We start from the raw sequence: 12,053 nt of genomic DNA, 5'->3' as shown, positions 1-12,053 counted from the left end.
GGGCAATATCAGCATGAAGGTTATTGTGAAGGTAATTAATGCCTGTCGAATGCTTTGTGTGCATGTGTGTGCGCGTGTTTGTGTGCAATGATAAAAAGTTTGATGACAAAGTTCTTTTAGCTCTCCTTGTCTAAAGCTGGAAGGCATGACAAAGCGTAATACAAGCACAACACAGTGCATACTTAAATATTCTGCCAGATACTTGTTCATCGTGAGAGGTTTGAAAACGAAGCTCTAAAATGCTTCCTTAAAAATTCAGAAAAGGAATTGTCAGTACTGAAGTTATGAATTAATTATACACTTGTCTGCTTATATTTTCATCAGCATTCTAAAAACTCAAGAAGTTGACAGGAGAAAGATGTCACTTGAGATGCATGAGCTGTAAGAAGCGGTTACAGGACAACAGGAACTGCAGCCTGTAGAAAAGGAAAAATTCGTAACATCACCCACAGTCCTATGTGAATGCCAAGTCATGAAATGCAAGGAATGAGTAATAATTCTGTTTATATAATCTTGCATTTAAAAAGATAAACAAACTAAAAATCATTTTCTGTTTGATGCTTCAGAACTCAAAGGTTGCCATACTCATGATGCTTTTAAAATTTTTTTTAAAAAATCAGCTTGGTTTTGGGAAAGAAGGAATAAGCTCTGTTAGAAATAGTGTTTGCAATGCATTTGCAAAAAAGAAAAAAAAGTAGCCCCCTGATTTATTAAAGCCAGAATGTACTTCTCCTTTCTCTTTAAAAGATACTTAATGTAGCTAGTAGTTCTGACAGGTTATTTTTCCCACTGTTGTGGTATAAAGGTTACACACGTGGTTAGGGGCGATGCATCATATTTCTCTGCTTCGCTAGAGCTCCTGATATTAACGGGGCGCAGGAACGTGTTTCTGCAAAATACTGAGTTGAGAAGCTGAAGGGCCTTCAGCTTGCATCATCTTTCAGATGATTAGATCTGAATGACACTATTGTAATTTTGGCTTAATAATATCTGTTAGATTTATGCTTCCTTGGAGATTCCTACTCAAATCCTCGATTTAACTTTCCTAATAACACAGAGGGGAATATATTGTGTTTTGTATATGTAACACAAGGCAGAAGGACTATGTATAAGAAATTAACTTGGTGGTTAACGTTATGATTAATTCTGGTTTTCAAGAAATGAAAGACATGAAGAATGCTGCTTTTTAGAGTGTTGTTACTTTTGAAATACTGCTTCATGATAATAGTAATTCAGAACTCACTGAATGTTATGAAAGTCTCCTAAATAACATGTTTAGAATATTTTTGAGTCTAAATTGATTCAAAAGTATTGCTTATAATAAGAATGAAAGGAAATTATGTTTCAGCAACATGTAACTGCTAAACGTGTGACTGTGGGTAAGGATTTCATGAAGTAGTAATATTTAATTGTACTGTTTATAAATGGATAAACTTTCTGGATGGTAAGTAAATAAATATTTAACAGCTTGTGACTAATATTAATCTAAAATTAATGGTTAGCTAGTAAAACTGTCAATGTTTTAAAAATTAAATATTTAAAATTTGATGGGTTGTTGTTTTTTTTTATATGTCTACCACTGTAGATTAAACAAAAGGTTTGTGTCGTATCACATGTGAACTGGACATAATATCTTACATTTATTATATTCCATTTGCAGCAAAGATGCTTTGGAATTAATCTCCAATTTCTGTGATTTTTACTATAATTGGCTTTTATTCATGCTAATGATCAAAAATGAAGTTGGTAGGAAAGAATATATTTCAGTTAGGTAAGAAAGAGCATATTTTGACTCAAGCAACATCACGCAACGTTGCATAATGCTACAGCAAATTGTTTCAATAGGATGTTGCGAGTAGATTCCCGAGTAATGTAAAAGTTTAGGTTCTTGTTTAATTGTACATGACCATTTTCAAGTGTAAACTGCTCCTTTTTGTCTAAAACTGTTAGTTCAGAATGAACTCAGAACTAACTCAGAATGAACTAACAGAGGAGGAAATTCTATTAGCTCATACTATGAAAATTCCTATTTGTAAGAAAATGAATGAGTTATTTTGGAAATTTGTCTGTTACAATAAGACTGAGTCAACTGTTTTATTAGATATATGAAACCTTTTTTAGTCATCTGTCAGATTGGAGGAGATGCAATAAGAATCTTCACTGCTTAGAAGTTTCCATTAAAGACTAGCAGATCTTTTTTTGTATCAACTCGTTGAAGTTTCTATTTTATGACTTGCAGGTAGTGTTGTATCCAACATCCAATAGCCCAAAGTCACCTGATCTGCATAAAATGATAGTCCCCAAAAACAGCCAAGACAGTGACTTGAAAATTAAACTGGCGGTGAGAATGGATAAACCACCTCACATGAAGCACTGTGGGTAAGTGTCCGTTTGCTGGCTGGCTGTATTTATTATTTTGCCTCGTTATGCCTGTGTTTAAGCATAGGTAGCTAAAAAAATAAGGTTTGTAAAGCATTATAAACATGTACAACAGTTCCTGGATATAACCAAACTTTATGTATAAAACGGGGATATAACCACATTGTGTTATATCCTCGTTTTATACATAAAGTTTGGAATGGTCAGGAATAATATTTCAGGTGTTCTGTGGTGTGTAAAGACAGATGATGAGCCGACTCTGAAATGCAGAACGGAGTACAGTGTCACTGAGAAACTGGTTTTGAATGTTACAATTTATAGCACTTTGGAAAAAAAAAGTTGATACTTAGGAGAAAGATATTTTTCCATTAAAGTAGGATTAATTATATACCTGAATGCGGTGGTACTTGCAGCATAGTCTCCCCTTTTCTTTCTCTGTCCGCTGTGTGGTATTTCTCTTGAAAGGAATTTATGTACGAATACCAGTTTAAGGATGTTTTTTCCGTCTAACACTGGGACTAAATGGAATAGGTTATTCATAAAGACAGCTCCCCTAGCCAGCTGCCACCACTATTCCTCGTTCCAACTGCAAAACCAGGGAGTGTTGCCGACAGCAAGGAAGGCTGTATCTGTTGTTACAGAGCAATTACCAGGGCTGTTTTCCATCCTGTTAACATCTGCTGAATTAAGTAGAAGTACATTTCAAAAAAGGAGGACTATTCAACAAGTTAATGTAGAATTAATGTAGTGGCCATACTATTTAGATTTCTTTTTAATCTACTCCTCTTAATATTCTGCTCATTGTATACAGTCAGCAATTGCCAAAATTTCCTATATTCAATACTTTTAAAACAAACAAAAAAAACCCCCAACTTATTTAAGTTTTGGCAAAGCTTTAATTGGTTGGAGTGAAATTTCCCAGGTATCAACCTCAGCCCTCATTTTGGTTTTGAGAAACTTAGACACAAATGGTCAGGACTGTAACAGCGAGACTTGCTGGCTGGAGACCTGTGGCTGGTGACCAGGAGCTGGGAGGAAAGAGAGGGAAACCAGTCATAGAGCCGATGGGGGAGCTGGAGCTACTGTGTGTGGAGGCTGGGACTGAGATGAAAAGGCTTAGAAGCAGGGCTGCAAATACATGAATAAGGAAAATGGGATTATGTGGCAGGAGAGAACAGGAAGACTGGGCTGATAAGAGTAAGTTGGAATGGAGAGGACCTAGGGAGGAGAGACAAGTGCTTGCCTGTACTAAAGCATGATGCTCTCCTGTCGGTTCCCATCCCCCCCGCCCCATTCATTTGCACTCACTCTACACCTCTGTAATGGTTTGGTTATTGTGGCACATCCATGTCTAGATTCAGTCCACCTAGGATGGTTTCAGTCTCCTGCTGCTGGAAGGCATTCAGCCAGTTGACGCAGTGAATGCTGCAGGAGTGGCGTGGTGCTGCCTGTGTTCTTCAGTGTCAAAAGGCAACCATGGGGACAGATGACTTGAACAACATCAGTGACGAATAATACACAACAGATGCATCTAACATGCACGTGACCTGGCTCGGTTGCATGCTCCACACTACAGCTACATCAAGGGTGTTGTGCTCCCATGCGCCTATCCCAACAGATGACTGGGAAAAGTCCCCATTTTTGATCAGGTCACTGACAGTGTTGGGGTCGTGCTCTCTGCAACCCCAATTAGGGTATAACATCATGCATCTTAATTTGACCTGGGTCCAGAAACAAGAATAAGACTCCAATGCTTCCTCCCATCGTGCTCCTGGGTTTGCCCAGAGGCTTTCTTGGCTGGGAGCTGTTCTTCTGGGGTCTTCAGAGGGTCTTCCTAACCCCCCGATTTGCTTTTCCATACTGGTTTACGTCACTGGTCTTCTTGTCTGAGCATTAAATGGATATCCCAATCAAATAGTACTTTCAATAATTTAAATCAATCATTATATCTTGCTGCTGCTGCTGCTGGTTACTTCCTGACGTTGATTTTGAATCCTAATCTCCTGGCACAGTTGTGTGCGTCTTCATTTTACTTCAGGGTCACTGCTGTCATTATTCTACAGGCAAATATTATTGTTCTTCTCACCAAAAATGCTCGAGGTCAGTCATCATTTTCCTTTCTTCATAGCCGTTAGCTATAACGATTCTTACCTACACATTTGTCTAAGAAAGTTAGGGTACCAAAGGACGGCTGTATGGACTCCTCCACCATAAATACATGTGAAGTGAAATAAAAAGGTTAATAATTCCTCCAATAACTGTTGAAAACATTGATGAAATACTGTATGATGGTATGGGAGTTGCAGTGAGAGGAAGGAAAAGGGTGTTTCTTTGGAGGGAAAAACGCATCTGCTAGAAGAATTATTAATGTGTATGGTCAGGAACCATTAAAGTTATGAAAAGCCATCATCCCGACACTCTCTGCAGCCTTCTCTTGACTTCCCGGGTGAGCATAAGTATTAAGTGGTCATTTGCTATTTTTTCAAGAGGGATTCCCACCTGCTTGAATGCACAGAGTAAAGCTATTCTGGTTCTGGACTGATACTGTGTTATCAGAGAAATCCTCATTTGTGAAGAGGCTGGAAACACAGGGTGGATGATGGACAGTATTACAGGAAGGCAAAGGAATATTTTGCGGTTGAAGTCGTTGAGGGATGCTTGGAAGAACTGGCTTTTATCCCTGTTTGTGCTACTGAAGAGGCACCAACGCTTCCACCTATAGTAACTGGTGGTATGTTATTTGTTTCCTGTGCCCAGTTTCATAAACTGGAATCTGATTTCATGAAGGTGCCCGACACTCACAGCTACTAGCTGAAATCGGTGGAAACTGGGCTGTAAATATGTTATGCTGTTAGAGTCCCAAACATCCTAAAAATTAGATCATCTTCTTAATATCTGAAGCCTAAAGTTTTTAGTACTCCAGTTCTCCCGTTATGAAGTGAGAATAATACCAATTGCCGGTGCCGTAGACATTTGAAGGTAAATCTTGGCAAGCAACTGGTAGAAAATGTTCCTGCACACCTCACGAGCTGGGGGAAGTGGGGCATGGTCACTTCTCCAACACATGGCCCAGGCGTTATTGCGGTGCCAGGCTCTGCAGTTCCCTGGTGAACCTGCACGAGGTAGAAAAGCAAATAACTCTGTTCTCTCTGTAAAACAGTGTTTGAGTAACATGCAATGAAACAGGCCATAGGAGAAAATAAAGTGTTGGAAGAGCTGGAAGGCAGCTGCTGCTGTCGTGAACAGTGAAAAGGGCTGGGATGTTTTGGGGGGGTTTATTTTATTTTATTTTGTTTTATTTTATTTTTAAAAATTTTACTTTATTTGTAGTCTGCAGTCAGATATTTAAGCACAGTATCATGGAGTAAACAAAAGGGGAGGGAAATAAAAGGATGAAAGAATGTCATCATCCTTGCTGCTGGAATTTCATCATGTTAGCAAGTTGAATTTTACAGCCGTAATGACAGACTTCTAATGGAGTTAGTGTGATTATCCCAGTTAAGTTCTAGTTCTTCAGTTTGTTTTTCAAAACTCCAGAACTTGTTTTTCAGTCTTTGAACTGGACAACTTAGGTTTTCTGTGTCGGTCTGTTAACAAGCTAGCATACAAGATTCATATTTGTCTCATAGGAGAAAAAGGCAATCTGTTGCCATTAGATAATGGCCTTTCAGCTGAGAATCTCAAAATTTATTCAAAGTTGAATTAAAATTTTACCCCACAGCCAACTGCAGAAAGAGGGGTTTTATTAGATTTATGCTCTATCACAATTAAAAAAAATAATAATGGTAATAAGAGACCGTCTTTTCAGATATGGGAGCTACGCTCAAAATATTTCTGTTTCTGCAGGGTCAGCAAAACCCACAGACCCAAGCTAATTGTGGGATTACAGTTTTATTCCTTCAGAAAAGTTTCTCCAGTTTAAGACTGACTTTACTTACTGACTCAGGGGATAATGCTGAAAGACTTCAAAACCTGTCTCTCACTTATGCTTCAGGAATATTGTTTTACAAATTATACTGTCTTGTACTTGAATAGAGATTTTTAATTCACAAATAGCATTGTGGACTGCAGCACTTTCAGATCACGTTCCCTCTTTGGGTCTCCGTAGTCATAACAAATAATTATATTTCGAATAAAATTATAAACTTGGGATTTTTTTCATTATAGGTTATAACCGTTCTAAGAGCAAGAAATAAATGACTCATCACTACTATGAATCTCAATTGCAGTTCATTTGTACCTCTGAAAAAGAACTTTGCTAAGCACATTACTTTTACACTAGTGTTTTTGTTGACACGTTCATGCAGCTAATCTAAAGTTACTCTACTAACATGATTTTTTAAAAAGCACTTGATCAAGGAAACACTCCATGATTTTTCTACACATGCTATTACATGCTTAAAAAATAAGGAGTACTCATATACATCTTACAGTAAACATAATCCTAGTATGTATTTTAGATTTTTTTTTGTATTCTTGCATGAAAGGCTCTCAAAGTATGAAAGAACCCAAAGGATATATAACCATCCTTTCCTGTTTAAACCCTGTCAGTAGATGACAAGGGGAAGCATGTACAGCTAGAAATTCTGAGTAATGACAGGGTAAATGCCACTCATTAATGGGGATTTGTAGAACAGTTCTGATTATTGACAGGTCATGATACTTCAGGTTCCTTTCTCATATTTTGTAATGTATTCGTCGTCTTCTCATAGAATGCTGTAACCTTTTCCTTGTCTAAAATGCAGAGCACACAGAAGATATTTCTTCTAATCTTTATTAAGATAGTAAAGCCAACATCCATACAAAAGGAGGTTTTTGAACATTTCTATTAATTTCTTCTGTTGCAGTCTTGAATCTAAAACAAATCATCAGAGGAAATAAGCAAAATTTGACCCAAAATACTCTTATATAAAATGCTAAAAAGCCTGTTCATTTCTGTCAAGTCAGAATAGCAGCATTAGGGAGGTACTGCTTGCTTCAGGAAGGCTCACTCGGTTCATAATTAAATTAGGGTTGAAAACCCAAGCAGGACAGGTTAATCCACTCAAGTTATGCGTGTTAGTGTAAATACTTTTTCTAATGCGTTTTTATTTATTTATTTATTTATTATTTTTCTAATGGGTTTTTTCAATGTACCTTTGCACATCTGTGTGCATTTAAAGCATGCATTATTTTTCAAAGTAGATTTTGTGTCAGTTAAGTTGTCTGTTAGCGTAGCCTAGTGGTTACTAAAGGGTATTATTCTGTTGCTTCCAATCTAGAAATAAAAAAGCAATACTGAGGGTTTTTTCCAAGAGCTTGCTTTAAAAGGATTAGTAATGCTTAATGGTCATACTGAAAAAAAGAAAAATAAATAATAACATAAAATGAAATTCTTACAAATTGAACAGCCTGAACAGGATGATATTACAAAGTAGTACATTTTGGGTTTGACTTCTGAACTAAAACATTTTAGCATAGCTCTTATCCAGAACTTTTTCCAAGATTGGAAAAGCAAAATTAATTCTTCGAAGTTCTGTTCTGCTTTCTGCTATGGCAGGTTGCATATAGAAATGTTATACCTTTAATTTCTTAAACTTTTGTGTTAGGAATATACATTCTACAAGCATTTGAACATGTACATGCCCAGATTTTCTCCCTGTCTCTCATCTGTAAAGCAATTATTTTGGCAACTTTTTTGAACTTGTACTCTCTGAAATTGTAAGGAATCTGTGTGAAATCATTTTCTTCTTTTCTTCTCACTTCTTTATTATTATTATGGGGTGGAGGCTGGGGGGGTGGGCGTTGGTTTTTTATGGGTATATTTTCAGAATGTAAAGGTCACCATGAATTTGCTAACCTTTTAAAATTTTTTCTCTTGCGCACTTGGAATTGACCGAGGTGTTCTTGGGAGAGCATTTATAAACAATAAATACAGCTGCTGGTTCCTTAATGCGACTGAAGTACCACATTTCTCCTGCTGCTGCTGTAGTTTTAGAGCTAAAGGAAATCTGTGAGACGAATGCCCTGGTTAGCAGTCTTCCAAGATGCAGAATTAAAGGCTAAGTAATTTTCCCCTCTCACTTCAATGACACTTGTCACCCATTGATGAAAGAGTTCACTGGAGAGGAAGGCAAGTATAATTATCTCAGTTTTACAGATGAGTGAAATGAAGGACAGGAGTGAACAGAGCTCACCCAAGGTTACGGGCAGTTCAGTGACCGAGCTGAGGATAGCACTGGGGTCTGCTGGCTTCTCAGGTGCAGGGCTGTAGTGTGTGGCCGTCACCTGGATAAGCTGTTGTCATAGCTCCAGTGAGCTCATAAGTCAGCTCAGAAGAGCCATGGGGACACTGAAGTTAGCCAGAACAATGGCGGTGCCAGCTCTTACGTGCTGCTTGTCCATGGTCAGCTAGCGAAGAAGGGCAGGAGGAGAAACAGAATTAGCTTTATAACTCCCAGATGTGTAATCTGAAGGCTGCTCTGAAGACGAGATCTGCTCCCAGTATCGTTATTTCAGAGAGATGTGCAAGGTGACCACATTGAAATGACTCTCTGGGTTACTTTTACAGATAAAGTAAGAGGTCAGGAATACAATCACGCTTCTCTTAGCAAGCGCTGCATGCTCCCTGTCACAGATAGGCCTTTGTGTCGCACAGAATGAATTTGAAACTGGTTTCAGACCTTTCTCTGAGCCAAAACACACAGATATGTCAGAATCATTCTAAGTCATTTATTTTACCAACGCTAAAAAGATGAAATAGAAACAAAATTTTGGCTAAGCTAAAATGTCAAGTTTAGTTTCCCTTAGAATGAGTAGGTATACAGTTGCTTCCAAGTGAAGAGTGTTAGACACACAAACCAACATCTTAGAAAATCCTTACTAATACTTTTTATGATCTACTAATATGTAGCATTGACTTCTTCAATGAGTGTTATTTTCCATGAGATAATAACTTTCTGCATTACTTTTCAACAGTTACTGAAAATACTTTTCTCATTAGTAAGGACAGTAGCATTTTTCTCTTGCGAAAGGGAGAGGGGGCTATCTGAGAGATTCCTGTTGCTCTTTTTCATTTCTTATCAACACAATATAATTGCCTGAACCAAATCTAACTGTGGCATTTCTTCACCTACATATGTAAACTTTTCTGTATCTCTTCACAATGTTTGACTTGTCTTTCCATGCTTGGCTGCAGCACTTCTAGTTGTAACCACAAAGTCAGTATATTAGCACCATCTAGCTTTCTGTTTCTTGCTATTGCACTTTTTTTCCAGCTTAAAAAAGGATAGCAGAGCACTGATTTCAGCTGCTGCTTCAAAGAGCAAGGTTCTCGCTGTCCTTTGGTGGAAGGCTTCTTTTTCAGTTTGTGGATGTCGAGATTGGAAAAATAAGGAAAGTCAGATGGAAGAAACTGTTGAGTTTGTTTGAAGTTTGCAAACTTTGCATAACACCAGATAGTTTGGAATCCTTTTCTGATCATTTAGTCAAAAATTTAGGTATTTAGGCTATGTCAGAGTTCTCTGAGTTTTCTGAAAGCCACTAAGTAGGGAGGAATACCTTGACAGGTTGGTTTGTCAATGCTAAGACATTGGCTGGGAAAAAAAGGGAAGGTACACTGGAGTTGGTAAGGTAAACTTTTCTTTATATATATACTGCATTCAGAAGTATAATTATCTACTAAATTAAACGACTTGCCTAATCACCAGACAACAAAGCTTTAGAAAGATGAATTACCAGAGCAAGAGGTAGACTTGTCATCTTTTTTTATTCTGCCTAATTCATAGTTTCTCAAATCTAAATTCTGGTCAGAATAAACTATCTTAGCTCCCTAAGCGATTTTTAAAAGCTAAGTCTCCTTTTATTTTAAGTGAAACTTGGGCTACTTTGATAGATAGTAAGACAATTTCGCTACAGGTAACTATGCAGTTAGGAGAAGTATCTTCACTTCTACTGATATTCCTTGTTTTTCTTACTAGTTATAAATATTGCTATTTATAGATAAAACAGTGTCCCTGTATATACTCTTAGGAAAATCAATGAAATTAAATAGATATTTTATATGAAATAAATTTCACTTCAATTAATTCCTGTGAGGATTTTTTGTTTGCACTGGTGGTAGTTTAGGGTTAGCAATGTCCTCTGACACACAGAACTTGTTCTATTTGGCAGCAGACACGCTTGATCTGTATTTTTAACATCTGCGGTTTTGCTCAAAGCATTTTCTTACCCTGTCACAAGAACAGTAGAGCTGTAACAAATATGGGTGGAGTGTATCAGTACTCTTTATCGTTTCTATTACAGTTACTCCTAAATAGTCTCAAATACGTTTAGGAAACAAATCTTTCTACAAATACGTGACGGAGATTGCCCACTGCCATTTGCAACACCAGGCTTTCCAGCATTTTGAGATGACCTGTGATCCGTATACAAATGGGAGATTATTTAAACTACCTTTATGCCACTGATGAAAAAATAATCCTCTGCCACTCATTCATCGTGGGTGGGTAAAGGGTGCCTGCCGTGAAGGAACGTGGCAGTCTGCACCTGAGTCTTGATTCAGTAACCGTACAACCGAAACTGCTCCTGTTTCCTGAGGCTCAGTTGTTACCTTGTGGAATCTTGATATGACATGTTGGAACACTGTAGGATGCAGCAGTTTGCTGCAAGAGGATCCCATCATGGGAATCAAGTGTGTATTCAAGTCAGCTGGGTCTAAGTAAAGCTTAGTCACTCCCTCTAGCTATGATTTTATAGTGTGCACAGCTTTTCTTGTCTCGCCTGTTACTGGCAAATGGGAGAATGTTTCCTGAGTGTAGCTGGCCTCAAAATTAGCGCCCAAGTTGTCCTAAGAACTTCATTCTCATCTACCCATGTAGATTAACTCACTTCCAAAGAATTCCTTATAAGCTAATGGGGATGTCAGTAATATGGAAGATGAACAAAAGCAGACATATCTAAAGGGGATTCTCTAGTAAAGAAACCTTATTTATGAAGCAAAAGTGATTTAGAGGTTTCTTTTTAATCTAACAAAGTATTTCAGTTATGACCATTTGAGGTGGAGAGAGGCAGATTATACTTGGCTGCCTCTCCACCTTGACCAAAAACTGACAATGTGATGCCAGCACCGGCACTGCAGAACTGTTGGAGTTGCTGACGTGGTCACAACGCTTCTGAATTAGAGTTGGCTCATGCTCAGACTCAAAGCATGGACAATGTGACCTCATATTTGCTTGCTATAAACAGAGAACCTTTGAGACACTGAGCGGAAGATTTCCTTGTAGTCTCTGACAGGAAGGCATAAAGAACTATCAGAGCCTCAGCTAACTTTCATTGGCTTTGAAGACAGAAGAGGTGTGAGCTGCAAAGCTTCATTTTCCAATCCATATTCAATCTAGGCCTAACATGGCAATCCAGGATCTTAGGACTGATCAAGACAGGGCGCGGTAGGTGTAGGTGGTTCTGCAGTGCTGAAGCAAACTGTATTAATGCCAGTGCTTTACAAAGCACCACTTTGTGGTGTTGTGTAGCCGATGAAACAGACTTTGGTTGAATTTCAAACACAGTTGACTGTTAAAGAAAAAAAAGAAAAAAAATGTGAGCAGCAAGAGGAGTATACAGCACAGCAAATACCACTGCATGTTCAGGAATGTCTGCTCTTCTCTTTACATCAGGGTATGCCAAAATGGCATCAA

General features: G+C 38.0%; 1 protein-coding gene across 2 annotated transcripts in view; it reads left to right on the top strand.

Moving 5' to 3' along the window:
* Nucleotides 1-12,053, top strand: part of CADPS2 (calcium dependent secretion activator 2) — a 260,700-nt gene that overhangs the window by 108,037 nt on the left and 140,610 nt on the right. For both annotated transcript variants that reach the window (XM_035893700.1, XM_035893699.1), the window contains exon 7: nucleotides 2,240-2,379. In XM_035893700.1, the coding sequence (XP_035749593.1) occupies nucleotides 2,240-2,379 (140 nt within the window). The remainder of the gene's footprint in view (nucleotides 1-2,239; nucleotides 2,380-12,053) is intronic.

The sequence above is a fragment of the Egretta garzetta genome, unplaced genomic scaffold (genome assembly GCF_000687185.1).
Source record: "Egretta garzetta isolate BGI_Z169 unplaced genomic scaffold, ASM68718v1 scaffold64, whole genome shotgun sequence".
Classification (NCBI taxonomy): domain Eukaryota; kingdom Metazoa; phylum Chordata; class Aves; order Pelecaniformes; family Ardeidae; genus Egretta; species Egretta garzetta.
This window is presented reverse-complemented; position numbering and strand designations above follow the sequence as displayed.